Source organism: Ranitomeya imitator, chromosome 3 (genome assembly GCF_032444005.1).
Source record: "Ranitomeya imitator isolate aRanImi1 chromosome 3, aRanImi1.pri, whole genome shotgun sequence".
NCBI lineage: Eukaryota > Metazoa > Chordata > Amphibia > Anura > Dendrobatidae > Ranitomeya > Ranitomeya imitator.
The window spans coordinates 80,508,952-80,536,313 of record NC_091284.1 but is presented as its reverse complement, the minus strand read 5'-3'; the positions used below and the strand labels follow the sequence as shown (position 1 = coordinate 80,536,313).

Sequence of the window (27,362 nt, the reverse complement as noted above, 5' to 3'; positions counted from 1 at the left end):
CACTGGGATGGAAAGCTGTTAGAAGACATCAGCGGCTGGAAAACTGTAGACCGTCTTCCCATTCTGGTATCTGGAGTTATTATTATGTTGCAACAGTGACCTGGAATGTTACTGACAATGTAAAGTGGATGTGTTTTGATATCAAATCTGTCAACACGGGTTTCAGGAACGGCGCCTGTAAACTTCTAGAGCAGAAGCTTGGCAAGGACATGCTGTGGTTTGCATGCCACCGTCATATTCTAGAAATAGTGCTGCAAGCAGTAATTGTTCATTGCCTTGATCCGTCGAAAGGTAAAGAAAAAATGATCTTCAGCAGGTTCAAGAACAACGGGCATATCATTGACTTGACTACTTTTCAAACATCACTATCAGACCAGAGCATGTCAACAGCAGTTTCCCACATTGCAGCTGAAATCAAAGCCTTTTCCAAAGATGCAACTACTTCAGTGCCAGCCCCGCAAGGACTACCGAGAATTATTGGAGTTAACAATCATCATCCTTGGTGGTATTCCATCTAGAGGAATTTCATTCAGAGCTCCAGCTTGACTGCACCGAGCCAGATGGATAGCAAAGGCCATCTACGCACGAAGAATGTGGATGTTCAGGAGTCAATTCGTGCTAACAAATGAGGAAGAAAAGGCTGTCAGATCACTGTTTTGATCTATGTGAAGGTGTGGTTCCTGGCGTCATCAGCACCATCAGCTACACGCATTGATCTCCAGCTGCTCAAGGATATCTATCTGTACAAGGAACAGAACAACTCAGTATTAGAAGTCACGATGAACAAGATAAAAATACACTTATGGTACTTGTCTGAGGAACTGATCGCTCTATCCTTCTTTGATGATGCTGTGTCAAATGACACAAAACGACTGATGATGACGGTCCTACAAACACCAGCTGCAGAACATCCTCCCAAGAAGATAACTGTTGATTCAGCACCAGTTGCGATAAAGAACCTGGAAGACTTTGTCACTCAAAAAACCTACAGTTTCTTTAACATCACCGGTCTGTCATCGCCATTCCTATCCAAAGATGTAGATCTATGGTCTGCAGATGAAGGCTACCAGGCTGCCAAGAAAACAGTCAGTGTTATGAGAGTGACTAATAATATTACAGAACGAGGAGTAACACTGATGGAAAATCATAGCAAGTTGCACACAACAAATGAAGAGCAGAAATAATTTCTGCTGCTGGTAGTCAAGGAGTATCAAGAATGATATGGAGATAGAACAAACACTCATGGACTGAAAATAATAAGCGATGCTATCAAACAAGTATTTAACTGTCAGGCAACAAAAGTAACTGTTTTTGTTGATAAATAAACATGATTTGTGATTGCCGATCATAATGGTTAGTTTTTACCAAGATATGTTCAAATGACTACATATCTTCATTGGTAGGAACCTCTATTTTTTTAGGTAATGGGTGTTAGACTCAGAGCTTATGCATTTTGGAAACTGTGAAGTTTTGTTAGTGGCCAGACAGCCTATGATTTATTTTGTTGTATTGTCAGGCTGTGTATTTGCTTTGCTTTTGTGTACGAAGTTAATACAGCTGTTTGAGGCCAGTTTTAAACATTATCCACTTTGCAGAAGTTAAAGGGTTGTTCACAAAATATTAAGTTATCCCCTATCCATAGGATTGCAGATAAGGTACTAGAGGTTTGCAAAAATATTCTCACCGCCCTGGTCCGGCATCAGCCTGGTCCAGAGCAGTCTTCTCTTCTGCAGCCAGCATCCTCACATTTTGAGCATCTCTGGTGTTTACTATGCCTTGCACTGCATCAAGTAAATGCCTGGGGTGTTAAGGAGGCCAGACCAAGGACTGTGGCCACAGAAACAAATTTTTCCCTGGTCCAGCTGCCACTGAGAATAGGATGTGTGGTGGTTCCAGGGCAACTATTATCTTTTTATCAACTCTATAAAATTACTGATTGCTGGCTGGTGGACTGCTAGGACCACCGCGATCTTGAGGTTCGTGGTCTGGGATAATAGAACTAGGCTTTGAACAAGATTGTGGTGGTCCAAGTGCTGATCACAATGTTATGCTTTATCCATAAGATAATACAACAGAGTATTTTTTTTACCTCTCTGTGCGCTTTTGTTTCTTCAAGTTCTTTGGTGGTGTGAACAGGTTTCTACAGACTTGTTCACCGTGCAAGTAGCCCATGTGTTTTTGGTTTTATAATTTTTCTCTTGTTTCTACAAGACTGGGGAGTCCACCCTCCTCTGTGGGTCATTTGCATTGTAGCTGTTCCATCCTGCATGTTCTACATGGATATTTTCTCTCTGAACGCTGCTCATACAGGTACTATACAGATGATCAGGTTTTTAAATACATCAGATAGGGATTATATACATTAGATAGGACTGCTCTATTATGGCGATTGGTGGAGCAGCTTAACATACTTTTTTTTGCAAAAAAACGTATTAACTAAATACCCTGTATTTTTTCATTTTTTGACTATCACTTGTTTATTTACTGTGACTTTTTTTTTACAACAGAGTATTTTTTTACCTCTCTGTGCGCTTTTGTGTCTTTATCCATACGATAGCGGATAACTTAGTATTTTGAAAATAACCGTTTAACGTTGTTACTCACCTGTCCCGAGAATCCTGGGCTCCGCTCCCTTCTCCTGTTTCTACTGTTGTGCTCCACGTAGGGTTTTGCAGGTTGTCTGGCATGGATCAATGACTTTATTTCCATAGACTTATTTAAGGACCATTGACACACACCTGTGTCTTGGGACTGAGACTCTACTGTTCCTTGCTTGGTATGCTCCATTATCAGTGTGTCGATTTGCATCCATTCCTGTAAGGTTCCACTCCATTTTGTCCGTCTGCTCCTGAGTTTCCTGTTAGTCCTAGTCCCAACTATTACGTGTCTTCTGACATTTGCTGCAACACCTGGGGTTCTAGTGACCACCTGGACCAGAGGCTTAGTGGATCCACCTCACCTGGTGAGCACTTACAGAAGTCATTTGTTGCCAACTATCTATAACAAAGGATGGAGGAGCCAAGACCCAAATAATCCCCAAGTGGTCATTGTACATATAAATGTGTTGTCCATTATTGACCTGCAGCATTTCCATGGCACTACAGCGTGATATGCTAGCAACACTGAATATTTGATATTTTCCTATGAAATGGTTAACCTCTCATTCACTTAATCCCTACTGCACTGACAGAAACATTCGCAAAGCTGCCAAAACAATCCTAAGTATCTGGCATTAAAATACAAAAACAAAGCAATAGCCGTGCACCAATGACCATGTGTAATGTCTGCGCCTCGCTGTGCGGTGTGTGTGCTCTGTGGGAACTGGCATCAGCTGACTGTAGTGCTGCGTGTATGATGTGCCATGTTTTCCACTTCACAAAGCAATATCCCAGGAAGGCTTTCCCTCAGACCATGAAATATTGCTGGAAATTCTTACACTGTGGATATTACACTACAGCATGACGGATAAACATTTACAGAGCTGCAGTCTCTACATCAGAGAAGCCGACGTGATTTATTTCATGGGAGAGGGATTTATGCTGAATATATTTAGCCTGAATTATTCCAGGATCAACTGGTACAATACGCCTCATTTATTACAACTCTAAAAGAGAAATAGGCCTTGTTGCCTGTAGCAACCAATCACAGCACAGCTTTGATTTAGAAAGAGAGCTATGTAAAATGACAGCTGCGCTCTGATTGGTTGTTATGGGCAAGATGGCCAGATCTTGAGGCCTAAAGGGTGTCTGAATGGTAGGCCTTGCCCAAGGCATAACTCAGTATCAGTTTAGCCTGGATTGTTTATTAAGGAACACACCTAATAAAATATCCACTGAACATAAGTTATATGCCAAGTTCTTGAAGGGATTGTCTACCTCTGAGGACATTTTTTTTAAACTTACATAAATATACTTGGGCTAAAAAATCATTTTTGCTATTCAGTTTTATCAATGATTTTGCACTGTTATAATTTATATTTTTTACATGCTGTTTGTTTCCCTGCACATTAAAGTTTCATGTGGTCTGTGGTTATAAATCAGCTAAGACGTGACCAAAAAAGGCAGAAAAGAATAAGGCTAGGTTCACATTGCGTTATGTGAACCCGTTAAATGGACTATGTTACACCGCGACATAACGCGGTGTAACGTAGTCCGTTAACGCCGTCATTGCTTGTAATGGCGAACACATCGCTAGCGCACGCCCACATTGGGCGTGCGCTAGCGATGTGCCGTCATTTGAGTGACGGACCTCGAACGCTGCTTGCAGCATTCGCGGTCCGTTCCTCACTAGCGCAGATCAGGCATCTGCGCTAGCGGGATCGGCAAACGCCATCCCTTTTGGGACATTGCATTAGCGCAGTCCGTAGCGCTATGCGCTAAACGGACTGCCCTAACACATTGTGAACCTAGCCTAAGAAACTCTTCCATTAGACCATAGAATAAGTTCACTGACAGATTCTCAGGTACCTCATTCTGCAGCCAACAATGGACAGTGCAACAAAGAGGCTATAAAAGGCACATGGTGCAAACCGTTAATGCAAGCCAAACACAAAAATTATATATTGCCAAAATACATGAATGTAATTAAGAAAAAAAAGTTGCCCAAAGTGGACAACCCCTTTAAAGTTCACTATTCAATATTATTGATTTCTGGGAAAAGTAGGAGACAATAATTATAGCCTCTATTACTGCTGCTTCAGCAAGTCCCCAGCTTTCCCAAATCTCTACGTGGAACATCAATATTGTTCTATATTAGTAGAATCATAGAATGTTAGAGTTGGAAGAGACCTCCAGAGTCCTTTTATTCATCTTCCAACACATCTGCAGACAGATCAGAACTGATGGGTCTGCTGTGCTTCATTATCCATTGTGTAGCATTATCCATTATCATCATTAGCGTCCTGATGTCAGCAGTGCATTGTGTAATGGGGGAGACATTACAGATGTTACTGATATTATTTTCTAGATGCCACTTTTGAACATTAGTCAGATTAAAGGCAAATTGTTACAACATTGTCTAGTTACCAAGTGTTTAGAAACACTAAAGGTGGAAGGGACCTCCAGGGTCATCGTTTCCAACCCTCTGCACAATGCAGGAGTCACTAAACCATCTCAGGCAGATGTCTGTCCAGCCTCTGTTTGAAGATTTCAATTGAAGGAGAACTCACCACCTCTCATGGCAGCCTCTTCCACTCATTAATCACCCTCACTGTGAAAATGTTTTTTTCTAATATTTAATCTGTATGTTCTCCCTTTCAGTTTCATTCCATTGCTTCTCGTGTTTCCATGTGCAAATGAGAATAATGATCCCTCTACACTGTGACATCCCTTCACATATTTGTAGACAGCTATTAAGTCGATTCTTAGCCTTCTTTTTTGCACGCTAAACATTCCCAGATCCTATAGCCATTCCTCACAGGACATAGTTTGCAGTCCGCTCACCATCCTGGTAGCTCTTCTCTGAGCTTGCTCCAGTTTTTCTATGTCTTTTTTAAAATGTGATGGCCAAAACTGGATACAGTATTCCAGATGAGGCCTGACCAAGGAGGAGTTGAGGTGGATAATTACTTCATGTAATCTAAACACTATGCTTCTCTTGTTACATCTCAGAACTCTGTTTCCCCATTTTGCTGCTGCACACTGTTGACTCGTGCAGTCTGTGATCTATTAACCCCTTTCTGACCTCGGACGGGATAGTACATCCAAGGTCAGAAGCCCCGCTTTGATGCGGGCTCCGGCGGTGAGCCCGCATCAAAGCCGGGACATGTCAGCTGTTTTGAACAGCTGACATGTGCCCGTAATAGGTGCGGGCAGAATCGCAATCTGCCCGCACCTATTAACTAGTTAAATGCCGCTGTCAGCGGCCGGAAATGACGGCATCGCCGACCCCCGCCACATGATCGGAGGTCGGCGATGCTTCTCCATTGTAACCATAGAGGTCCTTGAGACCTCTATGGTTACTGATCGCCGGTAGCTGTGCGCGCCACCCTGTGGTCGGCGCTCACAGCACACCTGATTTTCTGCTACATAGCAGCGAACAGCAGATCGCTGCTATGTAGCAGAGGCGATCGCGTTGTGCCTGCTTCTAGCCTCCCATGGAGGCTACTGAAGCATGGCAAAAGTAAAAAAAAAATGTGAAAAAAATAATAAAATATAAAAGTTTAAATCACCCCCCTTTCGCCCCAATCAAAATAAATCAATAAAAAAAATCAAATCTACACATATTTGGTATCACCGCGTTCAGAATCACCCGATCTATCAATTAAAAAAAAGCATTAACCTGATCGCTAAATGGCGTACCGATAAAAAAATTTGAAACGCCAGAATTACGTTTTTTTGGTCGCCGCGACATTGCATTAAAATGCAATAACGGGCGATCAAAAGAACGTATCTGCACCAAAATGCTATAATTAAAAACGTCATTTCGGCACGCAAAAAATAAGCCCTCAACCGAAGCCAGATCACGAAAAATGGAGACGCTATGAGTATCGGAAAATGGCGCAAATTTTTTTTTTTTTTAGCAAAGTTTTGAATTTTTTTTCACCACTTAGGTAAAAAATAACCTAGTCATGTTAGGTGTCTATGAACTCGTACTGACCTGGAGAATCATAATGTCAGGTCAGTTTTAGCATTTAGTGAACCTAGCAAAAAAGCCAAACAAAAAACAAGTGTGGGACTGCACTTTTTTTGCAATTTCACCACACTTGGAATTTTTTTCCCGTTTTCTAGTACACGACATGCTAAAACCAATGATGTTGTTCAAAAGTACAACTCGTCCCGCAAAAAATAAGCCCTCACATGGCCAAATTGACGGAAAAATAAAAAATTTATGGCTCTGGGAAGGAGGGGAGTGAAAAACGAACACGGAAAAACGAAAAATCCCAAGGTCATGAAGGGGTTAATATACCCAAGCTTTTTTCACACATGCTATTGCTTAGTTCTATTCCTCCCATTTTTTAGATGTCTTTTTCATTTTTCTTGCCCTGATGTAGAATCTTGCATTTCTTCCTGTTAAATAAATACCATTCTATTAGTCGCTGTCCATTGTTGAAGCTTATCTAGATCCTTCTGAATCCTTTCTCTGTCTTCTCTAGTGTAAGGGTACCGTCACACAGTGGCACTTTGATCGCTAGGACGGCACGATCTGTGACGTTCCAGCGATATCCTTACGATCTCGCTGTGTCTGACATGCTACTGCGATCAGGGACCCCGCTGAGAATCGTACGTCGTAGCAGATCGTTTGAAACTTTATTTCGTCGCTGGATCTCCCGCTGACATCGCTGAATCGGCGTGTGTGATGCCGATTCAGCGTTGTCTTCACTGGTAACCAGGGTAAACATCGGGTTAGGGCCGCGCTTAGTAACCCGATATTTACCCTGGTTACCAGTGTAAATGTGAAAAAAAAAAAAACACTACATACTTACCTTCCCGGTGTCTGGTCATGTCCCTCGCCTTCAGCTTCCCGCACTGACTGGTGAGCGCCGGCCAGCCGTAAAGTACAGCGGTGACGTCACCGCTGTGCTTTCCAGCTGTCCGGCGCTCACTGTCAGTGCAGAGAAGCACAGCGCCGAGGGACGCGACAGGAATGTAAGTATGTAGTGTTTTTTTTTTTTACGTTTACGCTGGTAACCAGGGTAAACATCGGGTTACTAAGCGCGGCCCTGCGCTTAGTAACCCGATGTTTACCCTGGTTACCAGGGGACTTCGGGATCGTTGGTCGCTGGAGAGCTGTCTGTGTGACAGCTCTCCAGCGACCAAACAGCGACGCTGCAGCGATCGACATCGTTGTCGTATCACTGCAGCGGTGTTTTAGTGTGACGGTACCCTTAGTTATGCATTCTAGCTTTGCATCGTCTGCAAATTTGATTACATACCGTCAGTTCCCTTATCTAACTCACTTATAAAAATGTTGAACAACACTGGGGCCAGCACAGAGCCTTGTGGTATCCCACTTGAAACACGTTCTATTTGGCTGTGAAACCATTTGTTACCACTCTTTGAGTATGATCACTGAGCCAGTTATGAATCCACCTAATTGTAGCCTTATCAATCCCATGCTTGGTCATTAACGATAGTATGAGATACTTTATCAAATGATTTGCTGAAGTTGAAATATACTATATCTACCGCACTTCCCTGATCCACTCAGTCAGTGATTCCATCATAGAAGGGAATTAGATTAGTCTGGCATGACTTGTTTGCTACAAACCCATGTTGGCTCTGGTTAATTAATGTAATCTTATCCAAGTACTTACATAAATGCTGTTTAATAATTTGCTCAAAGATCTTTCGTGGTATAAAAGGCTCACTGCCCTGTAATGTCCTGGCTCCATCTTCTTCCCTTTTTGGAAGATGGGAACAACATTTGCCCTTCTCCATTTTTCTGGGACTTCTCCTGTTCTCCAGAAATTTTCAAAGATTCTGGCTCGTGGTTCTACAATTTCCTCTGATATCTGTTTCACAGACAGCTCTCCAGCGACCAACAATGCCGAAGTCCCCGGGTAACCAGGGTAAACATCGGGTTACTAAGCGCAGGGCCGCCGATGTTTACCCTGGTTACCTTTGTAAAAGTAAAAAAAAAAACACACTACATACTCACATTCCGGTGTCTGTCACGTCCCTCACCCTCAGCTTCCCGCACTGACTGTGTGAGCGCCGGCCGTAAAGCAGAGCACAGCGGTGACGTCAGTGCGGGAAGCTGACGGCGAGGGACGTGACAGACATCGGAATGTGAGTATGTAGTGTTTTTTTTTTTTACTTTTACAATGGTAACCAGGGTAGACATCGGGTTACTAAGCGCGGCCCTGCGCTTAGTAACCCGATGTTTACCCTGGTTACCCGGGGACTCATCGCTGGATCGGCGTCACACACGCCGATCCAACGGTGACAGCGGGTGACCTGACGACAAAATAAAATTCTGGCCTTCTAGCTCCGACCAGCGATGTCACAGCAGGATCCTGATCGCTGCTGCGTGTCAAACACAACGAGATCGCTATCCAGGACGCTGCAACGTCACGGATCGCTATCGTTCAAAAGTTGCTCAGTGTGACGGTACCTTAAAATTGCAGACCCTCTTGTTCTCTCTTCTATCTTTTGAAAGATAAAGATGTCAGTGAGAGAAGATAAGACTTTTCTGGACCCATTACTTTTGCCCGAGAAAGATTCCCAACAAATATCTGGATAGTTAAAATCTCCCATGATCACTATGTCATACTTTTTTAAGAACAGAGACATCTGATGTAAAAAGAGTTCATCCATAGCTTCAGTCTGTCTAGGTGGCCTATACAGTAGTAAACACCTACAATAGTGTCACTTCTGTTCTTCTCTCTATTTATATGACGGTTAAAGGGGTTTCATGACCTCATTTAATAGATAACATAGGTAAGCCACGCCTACAAAAAAAAATTAACAAGATTTAACACTGTAACCTGCATCCCAATCCATCGCTGCTTCTCCAACGACCTGTGATAGACTAGATCCGATGATTTAACAATCACATTTTTCTGCTGATTATTTTGTGCAGAAAACCTGCTCAATTGTCCAAGCAAAGAAGATGTGGTTTTAAGAAAACTCATGTGAGCTGTGCATCTAAAGACGCTGTTGAACTCTGCGTTTTTGGATCAATTTTAGGTTTCTCTAGGGGGCCTGAAAAAAAAATCTTCTCAAAAACGCAATTGTGTTTTTAAGGGGAAAATTCATTAAAAACGCAGCAAAAATGCATTAGCCAGAGAAGATTTATCTTGTGTAGTTTGGTGTGGGCGCATGCAGAAAACATGCAGGTAAAAGGCCACATAAAAAAAAGTGAAAAATGTACACTATGTGTGAACATGGCCTTAGAAGTCTACATAAATCCCACAAAATTTGGTGGAAAGGGACACACACGTACATACACATCCTTCTCTATTACATGTTTCTACTGTATGGTGGGCTCAGGTAAGGTTCAGATGCTCTGCCATTACTAGTTTTGCTAGAATGGCAATAGATGGTGGGTGCAGGACTGGGACTACCTTTACTTACATGTTCTGGTTCTGTGGATGATAGATCTTCATGTCTGCCCAAGGTTAGGTTGCTGTGATTATCTTCATATCTGGAAGACAAGGACACTCATTAGAAATCAAAGAGCTTGCTTATAAATACATGCATTTTATCAGTTTCAGAATATCATTGTTATCGTGTATAAGCATCAAGTGATCCTCAAGTGGTAATCTGCACATAGTAGTCATGGTACATCCGAAGACAAAGGAGGCATCAACAAGACCTTAAAGGGAATCTGTCACCAGGATTTTGCTACCTCATCAGAAGGCAGCATCATGTAGAGAAAGCGACCCCGATTATAACTATGTATCACTTAGTTTACTGGGTGCAATAGTGGTGATATAATCAGAGTTTTTAGATGTACTTTGTAGCAGAGCTGAGAAAGCTAATCCCGCCCACAACAGTCTCTGTATGTACACTGTCTATTGACAATGAGCTGCTTATCACAGGAGGTGGTGTGGTCAGGCTAGCAGTCTCATGAGCATCAGCACAAAGCTTAATAAATAAATGACACATTGCTGAATTCAGTATTTCAGCCCCTATCTCCTACTGTCTTCAGATTACATAGCAAAAACCTGACGACAGATTCCGTTTTTGTACAGAAAATTACTGTTTAAAAAAAAAGTTAAAAACAAATTAAACAAAAAATAAAATTTCCAGGCTTACCCTACCTATTAAAGAATAAAAAGACAGCACTTTGTGACATACGGATAGTATCCATGTGCGCTGCACATTATTCTTCAGCATGTCCTGGAGCATCTTCCTCAAGGGAAACTAGGCAGGCGGTCCTGAGTTTAGAAGACGTCGTGTCTACATATTCTTAATTTGAATTTGATTGGCTAATCCATTATTGTAGTTTGGAAACCCAAAGCTGTAATAACTAGGCCCTACCCTGGTGACTACTTAGAAATGCCCCCAATATTTCCATTTAGGGATCTCCATAAGCCTCACCCATTTTTTTTATGCTGAGTTGAAAACTGAAAAGATTCAACCTACAAAATAGATTTTTATTTTTTCTATGCTGGAGGTCTGTAATCTCTGGTCATCGGCTACACATAGTATCGCTATCACTTTGGAATCCAGTAGAACACAATGGGATCTGACCGGTTTTACGCTCTTAAAGCCTCAATTGCCCTCATTAAAACAGAAGCAGGTTTCACCCAATTTGCAAACAAGTTGTATCACTTGGCCGCTCCTAAATTTCTAACCTGGAGAAGGTTTTCTTTGTTCTTAACATTCCTAGAAACTTTACAATCTTTAGATAATCAATATGAAAACTAATAAATGCACGAATGTAAAGCAATGAACAAAAATGGATGCATGAAGGTAAGGTAGACTGATTCTCGATAGATGAATAATGTAAGGCATATTGTAATGGCGGCCCAATAACATCATCTCAAGAGGGTATAACAAAAAAAGTCTGATTTTCATCCAGAAAAAAATGGGACAGATTTTCACCGGCATTGGCATCTGTATGGCATTCTTTTCTATTTATTTTTTTTAATAACTGTGAATAAAATTAACAAGACCAAAAACAGTTATATCAATGTATCTGTAAAAATCGGATCACACACAGTTGATCAATATGGTTGTGAAAATACGGCTGTGTGAAAGTAGCCATACTAGGATTTTTTTACTGTTGAATTTTTGCAAATCATAGATTTTCTTATGGATTTCAAATGGATTCTGCTCCCAAACCCACATTAAATCCAGCTTCTAATATTATTGGAATAAGTTATTGAATGCTAAATCCACAATGCTGTTCATACATTATTTTTATTTCTTTTTTTACGACGTGGCTTTATAAACTTTATATTGAAATCAAAAAGGCTATAAAGAAATGTGAAAAAAGTGCAAAATCTGCATCGAAAAAGGAAAACTTGATCTTAAAAATTGTTTATCTTTTTGACATAGATTTTTCTACCTCCAAAAAACGACATTTCAACATTCACTTAAAGGGATTGGATAAGAAACAAATATTTTTTCATTTATCAACAGAGACACAGCTCGGCTATCACAGTCAGTCCTATAGACCATGAATGGAGTGGTAGTGCGTATGGACCACTAAGCCACTTTATTCAATCCCTGCCGCAACTACGAGGAACAGGATCCTCATTGTGGTCATCAGTGGGGTTTCCGGCAGTGGGACCCCCAGCAAACACAATTTTCACTTATCTAGTGGATAGGTAATAATGATAAATGTCATTCATGGGAAAACTACTTTTAATGCTATGTACACCTTTACACGGAATTTTTTTATTGTTTATTTCCTAAATTTAAATGTAAGCATTTTTCTAAATAGTCTTCATTAAAAAAAAAGAAATCCTGCCGGAGATGTCAGTAGGTTCCTATTCCGAGCGGAGATGCCTACTAGTGCACGCTGCAGTTTTTGTCACACTGACCGACCATAGGTCCATATGAAAGTCGCTCATGTTCACTTGCACACTGAACCAATATACTGCTAGGAGAATGAGCTCTCAGAGATGTAGGTTGAACGCAGATCGCAAATGGACAGGAAAGAAAGTATCTCAGTGAGGCCAGAAAAAAAAACAATATATAGGAAAGGAGGAAAACGCATGGAGAGGAAATAAGTACAATATTAGAGCTGTGCTGATGTATGAAAGCAACTATAGACGGCAGCACTCTGAATACACAGACCTGACATCCAGCCTATATTACAGAGAGGGACACTCCCGCAAGAGAAAATTATGAAACGTAGATCAGGCCTGAACATTGCCGAAGTAAAGTAAAGATTTCAAACTGAACCTTAGTGGTTTTATTAATTACTTGTGGCCACTAAGGTGTAAAAATCAGGTATCCATAGTTTGTAAAGAGAATCTGTCAGCACAAAATTGTAACGTAAAGGTAAAGCCATGACTGTAATGGGGCTGTAATACTGATCACATTGATACTTTCGGTGAAGAAATCGGCTTTGTTGTTCTTCTTTAATCCCCATCTGAAGTTTTCTGCTACTTAGGTTTTGGTGCATAGGGGCCGGACTGTACACGGGGTCTTCTTCTCCTTGTCTGTGATTTCCGACCCCCGGCCTACCTCTGGTCTGTGAATGACCGGCCTCCTCTGTTTGCAGTCTCAGGGGGTGACCTGTCATTCACAGACCAAAGGCAGCAGAAGGGCTAGAAATCACAGACAGGGAGGAGAAGACCCCGTGTACAGTCCAGCCCCTGTACACCAAAATCTAAGCAGCAGAAAACTTCAAATGGGGATTAAAGAAGAACCACAAAGCGGATTTCTTCACCGAAGGTATCAATGTAATCAGAATTACAGCGCCATTACAGCCATGGCTTTACTTTACGTTACAAAATCCTGTTAACAGGATCTCTTTAAGTTCTCATGAACATGGTGTATATGGAATTATGCTGTACAAAGCTGAACTATTTTACCAATAGAACTGTAGGGACTGCGTGTAATATCGGAAAAGTGTCAGGTCATATTCAGATTTTGTATTCCTATATAAATTGACATCGTCAGCATTAATTGGATAGCTGCAGACTGTGTAGGTTTAGGCCCCATTGCCAATGGGGACAGCAATGCTCAGATGTCCTTACACTTTCCAAGAGGAATAACGGATGATGGCATAACACAGAATTCTAAGAAAAAGGTGCACATAAGATTATTTACTAAAACAGACATGTCAGAAGAGCAGGTAGACTTTATTTTTACAGTTCTCAAGGAAATCTGGGAAGGACCCTTTAGGCGGCTGCAAATGTGGTGATTCTTAATGGGTGTTTTCATTTTTAATTATCTTTATTTTAATTCCAACTAATGACCCCTTATTTTACTTCCTTCCAGGCCTCCTATACATTTCATCAAAAACAAACGTTAATCTAAGCAATCTGCTAAAAAGACCCTACCACAATAAAGGCAACAAAAGAGACAAGTATTGTGCCCGGATGGTCTCAATTCCAGGCATTTTATGCGGAAATGTCACGAGGAATTAAAATGCTGAACTTCACATCTGCTTTTCATCTTGGATAACATTTCTCCTTCAGAAATCACAGGAAGTGAAGGTGCCCATTTTCCTGATCCACCCATGTAATGAATGCCGAACATAAACATACAGTATGGAATTCCAATTATTCGGTCGGATGACTACAGCATACACCTTTTTTGCTTGTGGGTGCATGTCCCCAGTAGCCAATCTTGCCGATAGGCAAAGAAAATCCAGTATAGATAACAGAACTATGATTTATGTGCTGCTATGACTTATGGATACTAAAAGTGACTTGAAAATGGGCTTGTGTACCCGCTTGTCTATTATGTATGCTACAGGAAATACACATGTAAATGATGTTGCTGTCTGCTAATTGTATACAGGATAATTCTAGATATACGTGTGAGTCACTGTGTATCTATTCAAATTATAGCTCCAGGTAAAAAGTTTTTTTTCTTGGTATGGTTGTGTAAAAACGCCGCTGTCCATAGCATACACGTATATATTAAGAGAATGTGGCCTGACCGCATTTCTTCAACACATCAAAAAAATGTGCCTGCAACTTATAAAAACATTAGAGATTATTTTACAAAGGTGTGGTGTTAATATTGTATTTTCTTTTAAATTTTCAAACTTAGCCTATCAAAGCCAAAAAGAGGAGATCTAACTTCCAAAATCCTACTTCCTAACCAGTAAAACTGGTAGGGGATCTGTTAATTTTTAGTGGCATGGTGGAAACATTGTCACCAGAAGCAGAAGAGAGAAGTGGCTGCCAGAGAGAAGAACCTGCCAGATGGACCTTGTAAGACGTAAAGGGATTATCTGGGACTTTTATTATTTTTGTGCATCGGGCTAAAGACTAACAGTTAGGTAGTTGTTAACTACTTGCCTGTTCTGCCCCGGCGCCAATCTCCGCGAGCTCAGAGCAGTCACAGACGGCTTCTGCTGGCAATTCCCCTGCTTCCGTAACATCAACAGAGCAACATTCTCTCTTCTGCTCTGTTAATGGGACGTCTCTGCCAATGTCATGCTGATTGACTGCAGGTTCCCTGCTGCCTCACTGCGGGGAGCAGACTGTTAATCAGCATGACTTCTGCAGTGACACCCCATCGACAGAGCAGAATAGAAGAGGAAGAGCTGAAGAAGGCAAATCATCGGCAGAGATCAATCCCATACAGAACAGGCTTGTAGTTTTAAACTGCCCGCCTGTTATTTCTTAGCCCCACAAAACAAAAATAATAAGAGTTCTGGATACCCCCTTTAAAAATGATCTGTCCCAAGATTTCACAATACGAACTGTGCGCATGATTAAACAGATATGTTAGACTTGATGCATACTTACTTTGAAAATCAATGTCAGAATGACTGTATGATCCCGTATTTAAAATGAGCATTTTATGAATTTAGCTAAAGTATGTGAGAGCTCATCAGTCTAATTGTATTAGTTGTCCTCCAAACAAGCCTGACTGACAGCTGCAGGTTGTACTGAGCAGTGTGAGATCTCAACACAGAGGTGGGACACTGAGGAGCTGTCAATCAGGTCAGGTGTGTGAAGATACATAGTAGTTTCATAATTGTTAAGTCCATGGAGTTCAACCTATAGCCTAACATGTTGATCCAGAAAAAGGTAAAAACCCATGGGACAGACATTAATAGCTCCATATTAGGGAAAACATCTCCTCCCGATTCCTCATACGGCAATCAGACTGGTTCCCTGGATCAGAGTCTCATCACAGAATCTAGTGCCAATAACCTTCAATCAGGTACGGACTGGGGCTGAAATTCAGCCCTGGCATTTGAAATCACACAGGCCTATGCTGTCCCCGTCCCCAACACCAGATGAAATATATTATTAATATTACTCTGGATTGAGGAAAGGAAGATTTTCTACAACACCAATATTTCTAATGATACCCGTGGCCTGCTGGGGTAAGTGACGGAGTCAGCGACTTTGTGCTCCGTCATAACTCTTAATAGTATGGGTGTCTTGAGAACACCGATTCTGTCAACAATGTAGTAGACAAGGCAGCCCATGACCACAAAGGCCCTTCTGGCATTTGACAGAATTGCCAGATGGCCAGTCAATATTATATTTTTTACGAAATGCATCTAGAATTTTAGTAGTGAATCAAGATCACGTGGCAGAAAGTTCCATAATCTCACTGCTCTTTCTGTGAAGAATCTGAATCTGCGATTATGATTAAACCTTTCCTCCACACATAGAGGATGTCTCCTTGTTCTCGTTGTCACAGGCCTAGGTGTAAAAAGATCAGTGGAACGATCTCAGTACTGTCACTTCATATATTTGTACATTTCTGAAAAGATTATGCAGTCATTCTCACAGGGATTGTCAGAGTAAGTACACGTGCCTCATCGGGTCAAACAAATCTACGTGTAGTTATGCCATCTATATTGTGAAATCGGGTGATATCTCCACTTTAAGACATGTCTAGGTAAACAGATCAGTATTCTATTTGTTGTTAAATATTTGCACTGAGTGTTCCAAGATGGCACAATCCAAATAGTGGTGTAGAATAGAAGAATGCTGGATGTCCAGGGAACAACACGTGTACACACCGCATGTTAGTGAATTGTACTAATGATCACCAGAGATGTCATTTTATACAGATTTGACAATGGGTCCTCATGCACCCAAAAACATTTTGCAAATTTAGGTTATTCTATGATTAGTTGTGATAAGTGGCACAATTGTTAAAGAAGTTATCCACTAGTTGGACAACTTCTTCTCATACCCCTCGCTTGGCCCCCATAAAATAATAAAGTCTATACTCACCTCCCGTGCCGACACCGTTCAAATGGTAGCGGCATCTGCTCTGCCCGGGGCTGTGTTGTGGTGTTGGGACACGTGGTGCTTGGCACGCAATCAGCAGTGGGGTCACTGTCGCCGTCTTCGGACAAATCGAACATGAAGTGGAAGTCCGAGCTGCAGCTGATCCCCGTCTTCCTTTTCATGTTCAATTTCTCCGAAGGCGGAGACAGTGACCTTAGCGCTGATTGGGAATTCGGCATCACAACACCACGAGAGCCCTGGGGAGTGCGAGTGCCGACACCGTAGGAACGGTGCCGGCACGGGAGGTGAGTATAGGCTTTATTATTTTATCAGGGCCAAGCATTTTGGTCAAGAAGGGTTGTCCTAGTAGTGGACAACCCCTTTACGTATACCTCCTGTATCAATTTCCCACAGTAAAAGTAGTAATACTCAACCTCACCTCTCCCATTTCGGGCTCTTCTTACTGATCCCAACTTTACACATGTGAAATTGCTGAAAATGCCCACACTGCCAAGGCCCGATTAGGAAGAAGAGACCAGTGGGGTCAGGTTTACTGTCAGAACTTGAGCGGGAGGATCAGTTAAGGATTACCATACTTCTCTAATTATTATTCTGGACCCTTTGAAAATTCTATATTTATACCTTGGAAAACCCCTTTAAGCTGCAGTGCTGGGCATCTGCACTAGGGCCCAAGAAAATGATTTCTTCATGTTTTCTCAAACAGCCTTAGACTAAGCAAGCTATTGCGGATCTGGCACAAAATGTGCATTATCATTGATTTTTTTTTCTTCCAAATTGTCTTCATCTTTGTCTTTAATAGTCTATATTCCAAAATGTATCATTATAATCCATACAGACATTGTAGAATGTATTATATATACCAGTCTGGTTCAATATTTAAGCGTCAGCATACATTTCCAGAGTAAGGATAATAAAGGAAAAAAATCTTTGCATTTAGGAAAGTAATCATAGCCGATGTCCTAGTCATCATTTCCATAATAAACTATGATGATTACTCATGAATTATAAATGCGTGCTCTAAGCTGCTTTTAATTTCCACTGGAGAATAATGGCGATATGGGATCTCGACCTTATTTTCTGAGCACATAGGCAAAGTCTTGGAGTCGTTCATATTTAATACACTTCATAGAGCGGTCTTATCCTTCAAGGATCCGCCACTGCACTTGTGCTGCCTACCTGGCGCTCGAGTCCGACACATCGCTGATCGGGTGGACAGATTATTGGGAGGGGCTGGTGAGGACCCAGCGGTCATGGTGCACATTGGCACTAATGACAAAGTTAGAGGTAGGTGGAAGGTCCTTAAAGATGATTTCAGGGAATTAGGCTGCAAGCTGAAAGCAAGGACCTCCAACGTGGTATTTTCCGAAATACTGCCGGTACCACGTGCCACGCCAGAGAGGCAACGGGAGATTAGGGAGGTTAATAAGTGGCTCAAGAATTGGTGTAGGAAAGAGGGGTTTGGGTTCCTGCAGAACTGGGCCGACTTCTCAGTTGGCTACAGGCTCTACGCTAGGGACGGGCTGCACCTCAATGGGGAGGGTGCAGCTGTGCTGGGGGAGAGAATGGCTAGAAGGTTGGAGGAGTGTTTAAACTAGGAATTGGGGGGGAGGGTATTCATTTTATAGGAGGGGAAGATAGTGCAGACAGAGACCTGGGCACAAATAAGGAAGTTGGGGGTGGCGGTGGCATGGGGGTTGGGGTCAGAACAGTTAATAATTTAAGAAATAGAAGTACAGAGAGGAACATAAAGTGCATGTATACTAATGCCAGAAGCCTCGCCAACAAAATGGACGAATTAGAACTAATGTTGTTGGAGCATAATTATGACATGGTGGGGATATCTGAAACGTGGCTGGATGAGAGCCATGACTGGGCTGTTAACTTGCAGGGCTACAGCCTGTTCAGAAATGACCGTACAGATAAGCGAGGGGGAGGGGTGTGTCTATATGTAAAATCATCCTTAAAACCCATCCTGCGCGATAATATAGGTGAATTTAATGAAAATGTAGAATCCCTGTGGGTGGAGATAAGGGGAGGGGGAAAAAATAATAAATTACTGATAGGGGTTTGTTATAAATCTCCAAAAATAATGGAAGCAATGGAGAATATCCTCGTAAAGCAAATAGATGAAGCTGCGACTCAAGGAGAAGTCATTATTATGGGGGACTTCAACTACCCTGAAATAGATTGGGGAATAGAAACCTGCAGTTCCAGCAAAGGTAATCAGTTTTTGACAATTATGAGAGACAATTACCTTTCACAACTGGTTCAGGACCCAACAAGAAGGGGGGGCACTGCTAGACCTAATATTAACCAACAGGCCAGACCGCATATCAAATATAAGGGTTGGGGGTCACTTGGGAAATAGCGATCACAAAATAATAAGTTTTCAAGTATCCTTTAAAAAGATGTGTAGTAGAGGGGTTACAAGGACACTAAACTTCAGGAGGGCAAATTTCCAACGGATGAGAGAGGATCTTGGTGCAATTAACTGGGACGATATCCTGAGACACAAAAATACACAAAGAAAATGGGAGACGTTTATTAGCATCCTGGATAGGACCTGTGCACAGTATATACCGTATGGGAATAAACATACTAGAAATAGGAGGAAACCAATATGGCTAAATAGAGCTGTAAGGGGCGCAATAAGTGACAAAAAGAAAGCATTTAGAGAATTAAAGGAAGTAGGTAGTGAGGAGGCATTAAATAAATACAGAAAATTAAATAAATTCTGTAAAAAGCAAATCAAGGCAGCAAAGATTGAGACAGAGAGACTCATTGCCAGAGAGAGTAAAAATAATCCTAAAATATTCTTTAACTACATAAATAGTAAGAAACTAAAAAATGATAGTGTTGGCCCCCTTAAAAATAGTCTGGGTGAGATGGTGGATGAGGATGAGGAAAAAGCCAATATGCTAAATGACTTTTTTTCATCAGTATTTACACAAGAAAATCCCATGGCAGACAAAATGTCTAGTGATAAAAATTCCCAATTAAATGTCACCTGCTTAACCCAGCAGGAAGTGCGGCGGCGTCTAAAAATCACTAAAATTGACAAATCTCGGGGCCCGGATGGGATACACCCTCGAGTACTGCAGGAATTAAGTACAGTCATTGATAGACCATTATTTTTAATCTTTAAAGACTCCATAATAACAGGGTCTGTGCCACAGGACTGGCGTATAGCAAATGTGGTGCCAATATTCAAAAAGGGGACAAAAACTGAACTCGGAAATTATAGGCCAGTAAGCTTAACCTCTACTGTGGGTAAAATACTGGAGGGCATTCTAAGGGATGCTATACTGGAGTATCTGAAGAGGAATAACCTCATGACCCAGTATCAGCACGGGTTTACTAGGGACCGTTCATGTCAGACTAATTTGATCAGTTTCTATGAAGAGGTAAGTTCCAGATTGGACCAAGGGAACCCAGTGGATGTAGTGTATATGGACTTTTCAAAAGCTTTTGATACGGTGCCACACAAAAGGTTGATACATAAAATGAGAATAATGGGGATAGGGGAAAATATGTGCAAGTGGGTTGAGAGCTGGCTCAGGGATAGGAAACAAAGGGTGGTTATTAATGGAGCACACTCGGACTGGGTAGCGGTTAGCAGTGGGGTACCACAGGGGTCAGTATTGGGCCCTCTTCTTTTTAACATATTTATTAATGACCTTGTAGGGGGCATTCAGAGTAGAATTTCAATATTTGCAGATGACACTAAACTCTGCAGGGTAATCAATACAGAGGAGGACAATTTTATATTACAGGATGATTTATGTAAACTAGAAGCTTGGGCTGATAAATGGCAAATGAGCTTTAATGGGGATAAATGTAATGTCATGCACTTGGGTAGAAGTAATAAGATGTATAATTATGTGCTTAATTCTAAAACTCTGGGCAAAACCGTCAATGAAAAAGACCTGGGTGTATGGGTGGATGACAAACTTAAATTCAGTGGCCAGAGTCAGGCAGCTGCTACAAAGGCAAATAAAATAATGGGATGCATTAAAAGAGGCATAGATGCTCATGAGGAGAACATAATTTTACCTCTATACAAGTCACTAGTTCGACCACACTTAGAATACTGTGCACAGTTCTGGTCTCCGGTGTTTAAGAAAGACATAGCTGAACTGGAGCGGGTGCAGAGAAGAGCGACCAAGGTTATTAGAGGACTGGGGGGTCTGCAATACCAAGATAGGTTATTACACTTGGGGCTATTTAGTTTGGAAAAACGAAGACTAAGGGGTGATCTTATTTTAATGTATAAATATATGAGGGGACAGTACAAAGACCTTTCTGATGATCTTTTTAATCATAGACCTGAAACAGGGACAAGGGGGCATCCTCTGCGGTTGGAGGAAAAAAGGTTTAAGCATAATAACAGACGCGGATTCTTTACTGTAAGAGCAGTGAGACTATGGAACTCTCTGCCGTATGATGTTGTAATGAGTGATTCATTACTTAAATTTAAGAGGGGACTGGATACCTTTCTGGAAAAGTATAATGTTACAGGGTATATACACTAGATTCCTTGATAGGGCGTTGATCCAGGGAACTAGTCTGATTGCCGTATGTGGAGTCGGGAAGGAATTTTTTTCCCCAATGTGGCGCTTACTCTTTGCACATGGGTTTTTTTTGCCTTCCTCTGGATCAACATGTTAGGTTAGGCTATGGGTTGAACTAGATGGACATATAGTCTTCCTTCAACCTTAATAACTATGTAACTATGTAACTATGTAACTTAGGAGACAAATCTTGTGATCTATGACAAGGTAATACAGACAGATGTCCCAATGTGTGGCACATAAGTGAGTCTCTCTGGGTCGGTATATGTAGTAGTTCTGGGAAAAGTTTCTATAATGATAAATATCATTAACATTTCATATGTTAGTAATAAACCACATGAGTGGGGTACACATACTATGGGTGTGCAGTCACACAGGCTCCCAAGAGGTAAGGGGGCCACATCTATCTCCAAACAGGTCGTATTGTTCATTACAATGAGCCATTGGCACAAAGTGCCCATATATTCTTACACAGTGGCCCTCTTCTGTCGGTGTCCACTCCTGCCCAGGATCACTATGTGGCATAATTTGTGATTTATGAACATGATATATAGAGCATCTATGGGGCCATAACTGCATGGAGCAATATATTGGGCATTATATGGGGCATCTATGGGGCCATAAAGAACTGCATGGAGCATTATATGGGGCATCTATGGGGCCATAACTGCATGGAGCATTATACGGGGCATCTATGGGGCCATAAAGAACTGCATGGAGCATTATATGGGGCATCTATGGGGCCATAACTGCATGGAGCATTATAATACATGACTGGGCAAAATACTACGAGACTGGGCAATATACTACGTGGACATGCATATTCTAGAATACCCGATGCGTTAGAATCGGGCCACCATCTAGTATAAATTATAAGGCTTTATAGTATAGCCCATTAGCGCTAGTAACTAGTGTAGGGTTACCTCGACGTTCTGCAATATTTGGGTAGGGGGCCTGTACTCACTCAATCTGACTGAGCGTCCTGCTGTGCTATGGCCATAGTATGCAAAAGACACCCTGTTGACAGCTGGAGCCAAGTATTAGAGAGTCAAAAAAAGGTTACATGAATCTATATCATTGTACAGTAGAGATGGCAATTCAATTTGCGCTGTTCTTGATCAAAATTCAGTCCTGTGTGGCTGCCGGTCTTCACTTCCGTGTCCAGCTTCCACAGCACAGCACCTCGGGTACAAAGTGACTAATATTCAGGCAATATCATGAAGTTGTGGTGGTCCAGCAAGCACAAGTGGAGTCGAGGATAATGAGCACAAAAGTGAAGATCGGCTGTCGCAGAGGATTTGACCAGATGCTGGACCAGGGCAGTGTGATTCGAATTGCTCATCTTGGTTATGCAGGTACTGGCCACCCTGCTCCAATTTTTCTCCTTAAATCTATGCATAAGCCGCAAGACCCAATGGTAGGAAGCTGGAGTTCCAGCGGCTCCAAACTACCGGATCTGATGAGAGTGTGCTGCGATTTTATTTCTCCTTCTGGAGAACGCCATGTCGGTGTCAGGAGACTTATTGGCCATGCAATGTTGACCTACAAATCTGAGCATTCAAATAGTCTCTTCAGAGAGGAAGAGGACAGGAACTCTAGTGCCACCTATTGGAAGCAGGTATTTTTAAAAGTCAATATCAACCTTTTAAAATAGCCTTGCCACATAACTTAGGATAAGAAGTCAATTCATAATTCCATTTGCATACAAGTTTCATGGTGTTTACCTCTCATTAGTGTAAAGCAGGAAAGAACTGGTTTGGCTGGGTGAGAGGCTACTGGTAGGGAGTAACGTTCCTCCTGATAGACAGCACCAAGCTGGCGAATGGAAAATTGTACGCCATGCAATGCTCCTTTGGGAATTTAAAAATGCAAATCGCCTCTTCACAAAGTTGAAAGAGGGCAGGAACTGAATACTGAATCAATGGCATTATGTAAAAAGTAGGGCCTCGTAGATGTCTATGGGTGCTGTATAATGACCTAGGGATTGTACCCAGCTGTCCATGAAGTCTATGACAATGAATGCCAATCCTGCCATACTATTCATAAATCAGTCAGCCGTTGTAGTCTCCTTCTACAAAACAGTTTCTATGGATGACTACGTTGGTAAACACGTCTCATTTTGCCCATTCCTGTCCAGAAAAATTTGTAAAGCTATCGATTAGCCAAATTATGAAATGTCTACAAATTGCATGTCTTGCACTGAGGAAGCTATACCTACGATATCTGCACAGCAAATCAATAACTGTGTACTTCCTAATTTCCAGTGGTGGTGACGCAGGTGTGGCGAGCACCTTATTTTCTATTCCTGATCATTGAGGGTCAAAGGCAAAGGCAGGAAAGATAAGATGTGTCATCCATACAGACCAAAGAAAGCGGGCCCTGGGGAGATAAAGTAAGCCACACAATGCCGCAAGCCACATTTTGTTTTTCAATTAATTTTCAGCCCGCACTTGTAGCGAGTTGGTGTCCTAGATGTTAAGGCTCACCAGATGAGATGGATCCTCTAAGCCTTGTGTCTGGGTGGGCAGAAAGACCCCAGGTGTCGATGAAGTAATCAGGAAAGGCATGTGGGCACTATGGACTGTAAGGGCTCAGGATCAGCAGGATGGATGAAGTGGAACCCAGCAGTAATGGCTGGCAATCACAAACAGCACAGGTGGTGCTTGGAGCAGACCAAACATTGCACTAGGAGTCTCTCAATCCCAAGCCATAGGTGTGTGAGTCAATGGGCCTTAAATAGGTCTAGGGAAATTATGTAATTGGTCAACGCCGGGCAACATGCAAAAAAATGTAACGTGGAGCACAACAGAGGGCAGCGGATCCAGGAGAAGGAAACATAGCCGGGGATACCCGGGGCAGGTGTGTAGGCATTAGTTTTCTTATACTTACTCCTCGCCTTGGCTCTGTTTATTGTTATGGACCATTTTTACAAAAAGGGAATGTGAAAAGCATACAACTCCTTTCTTTTTTAAAAATGTACTTTTCGGTTGTTCATTTTATGATAGTGGAGGATATTTTATTAAACACCATGACCTAGAAAATTCAGCACAGTAGGGAAGTCTGAGTTCACACTAGATTCTAGCCACCATCCGCAGGATTTGTCACACAGTATATAATATATATATATAATTTGGTCTTACATGTTGATCTTATAACAAATAAATTCTCAATCCGACTTTTTATATCAGATATCAGGCAGAGAACTGGAACGGGCAGCGATAGGATGACGGGGTGAAGAATAAATTACAGGCAACAATGGAAAGCCAACACCGTACACTGGGACCCACCTCTCCTTCAGGCATTACTAAGCATTGAGCTCACAAAGCTGGCAACCGCAAGGCACACAAATGGTTTCCTGCTAGTCACAAACAGCACAACAAACATTCCTGAAACCAGGAGGGGGCAGATTTATAATTCTCCCTGTCACCGTACAACGCGTTCCAGGCTATTCTTCAGACCAGAACTAATTACATTTGACTGTAGTCCCAAATGTTTTGGCTCCTTGAGAACAAAGTTTCTACCAAACAGATCCTCTCTGCAGATCGTATAAACTTCTCCAGGACAAAAAATAATAATATATCCCCAGTATTCATATGCAGATATTCTATGTAACTCCACTAAACAAGTATCCCAATATCCCAGCACGCTATCCTAAGTGAATGTGTCGCAGCTTACCCCATGTCCAGGGCATTGCAGTAGGTATCCATGGATACGTCCACTCATATAGTGACCGTTAGCTGTTAGTGGTCGTAACCAGGGATACAAAGCTACTGCAATGTCCTACACATGAGGTAAGCAACATGGTCAACTATTCTACATTTCTAATTGGAAGTATTTGCTAATATTATTATTATTACACCTACTACATATTGGGATAGGATCTCGGAGATGGAAATATCACTTTACGTGTACATTGGAAATAAGACATTTAGTTACTGGAACTATTTATTGAAATAGGTTTTACATTCCCCAATAAGTCAGCCATTTTATCTGCCATCCTTTTATGGACAGACCAAAAATGGTATTTTTTACAACTATTTTGTCCATCAAAAAAAGAATAGATGGATCCATTTTTTAACATTAAAATCTATGGGAAATGGATCATAATTAGTGATGAGCGAATATGCTCGTTACTCGAGATTTTCGAGCACGCTCGGGTGTCCTCCGAGTATTTTTTAGCGCTCGGAGATTTAGTTTTTCTTGCTGCAGCAGAATAATTTACATCTGTTAGCCAGCATAAGTACATGTGGAGATTCCCTAGCAACCAGGCAACCCCCACATGTACTTATGCCGGTAACGAGTATATTTGCTCATCACTAATCATAATAGATGGTCATCCCTTTAGCAGATCAGTTTCTAATAACACTGCTCATACCCAGAACACTAGAGGTCTTCAGAGACACCTCTATTAAAAATGGATCCTTAGAATCAGAACAAAAACAAATGTGGGAAACCTGTCACATAACACCATTAACCTGCAGATATAGGATTATTCTGCAAGGTTATTAACGTTATGAAGGTTCCCGTCTGCTGTACTGAAAGTGTGGCACCATGGAGAAAATGATGTTTATTTCTCCCAGGAGCTGTCGGCTTTCAGTCACACAGTGCCAGATTTTAGTCAAAGTGTCGGGGTGTGCATACAGCGGCCATTCAGAGCTCCATGAGTAGTGACTGAGGCCGCGCCATACGCCTATATGACTGAAAACTTAATTAAGTTTTCATCACCTAATTAAGAGATTAAGAATTAAACGCCACAGCTGGATGATTTACAGCTACTAGACAGCTTGATTACATGTGAGGTTTCCCTAGCAACCCCCACATGTACTCAGCCTGGCTAATAGCTGTAAATCATTCAGCTGCGGCGATGAAAACTAAATCTCCGAACACTAACAAATACTCGGAGGACACCCGAGCGTGCTCTGGAAAACCCGAGCAATGAGTACACTCACTCATCATTACTAGACACATGTTTATTTCCTTTGTGTGTATTGGAACAACACAAAAAAAAAGAGAAAAAAAAGGCAAATTGGACGTCATTTCACACAAAACCACAAAAAAGGACCGGACAAAATTGTTGTCATCCCCAAGCTTAATATTTGGTTGCACACGCTTTGGAATAAATAACTGCAATCAATCACTTCCTATAACCATCATGAAACTTCTTACACTTCTCAACTGGGATTTTGGGCCACTCTTCTTCTCCAAAATGCTCCAGGTCTGTCATATTTGAAGGTGCCTTCTCCCAACAGCAATTTTAATATCTCTCCACAGGTGTTCAAAGGGATTTAGATCCGGACTCATTGCTGGCCACTTCAGAACTCTCCAGCACTTCATTTCCATCCATTTCTGGAGGCATCTTGAAGTGTGTTTTGGGTCATTGTCCTACTGGAAGACCCATGACCTAGGAAGCAAACCCAGCTTTCTGACCCTGGGCACTGCATTGCAAAATCCTTTCGTAATCTTGAGATTTCATTATGCTTTGCACACAGTCAAGGCACCCAGTGCCAGAGGCAGCAAAACAACTTGCCTTACTTGTGTACATTTTGGCAACTGCAGTCTAGCTTTATATGTCTGTGTCAGCAGTGAGGAGGATCTCATGGGTCTCCTGCCACAGCATTTCATTTAATTCAAATGTCGACGGATAGTCTGTGTTGACACTGATGCACCCTGAGCCTGCAGGACAGCTTGAATTTCTTTGGAACTTGATTGGGATTATCCTGAGTTGCAACCTTTCATTTAGTTTTCTCTGCCGTCCACATTCAGGGAGATTAACTACAGTACCATGGATTGTAAACTTCTCGATTATGTTGCAGACCATGGACAAAGGAACATCAAGATCTCTGGAGATCGACTTGTAACTATGTAACTGTTGATATTTTTCAACAATTTTGGTTCTCAAGTCCTCAGACATTTCTCTTCTCCTCTTTCTATTCTCTACGCTTAGTGAGGCACACACCACACACTGACACACAATGCAAAAACTGAGTCAAGTT

At 41.7% G+C, this 27,362-nt stretch overlaps 1 protein-coding gene across 1 annotated transcript in view; it reads right to left on the bottom strand.

Moving 5' to 3' along the window:
* Positions 1 to 27,362, bottom strand: part of CRYBG3 (crystallin beta-gamma domain containing 3) — a 273,103-nt gene that overhangs the window by 219,911 nt on the left and 25,830 nt on the right. Inside the window, exon 2 of the mRNA XM_069760996.1 lies at positions 10,017 to 10,086. Coding sequence (XP_069617097.1) covers positions 10,017 to 10,086 — 70 coding nt within the window. The remainder of the gene's footprint in view (positions 1 to 10,016; positions 10,087 to 27,362) is intronic.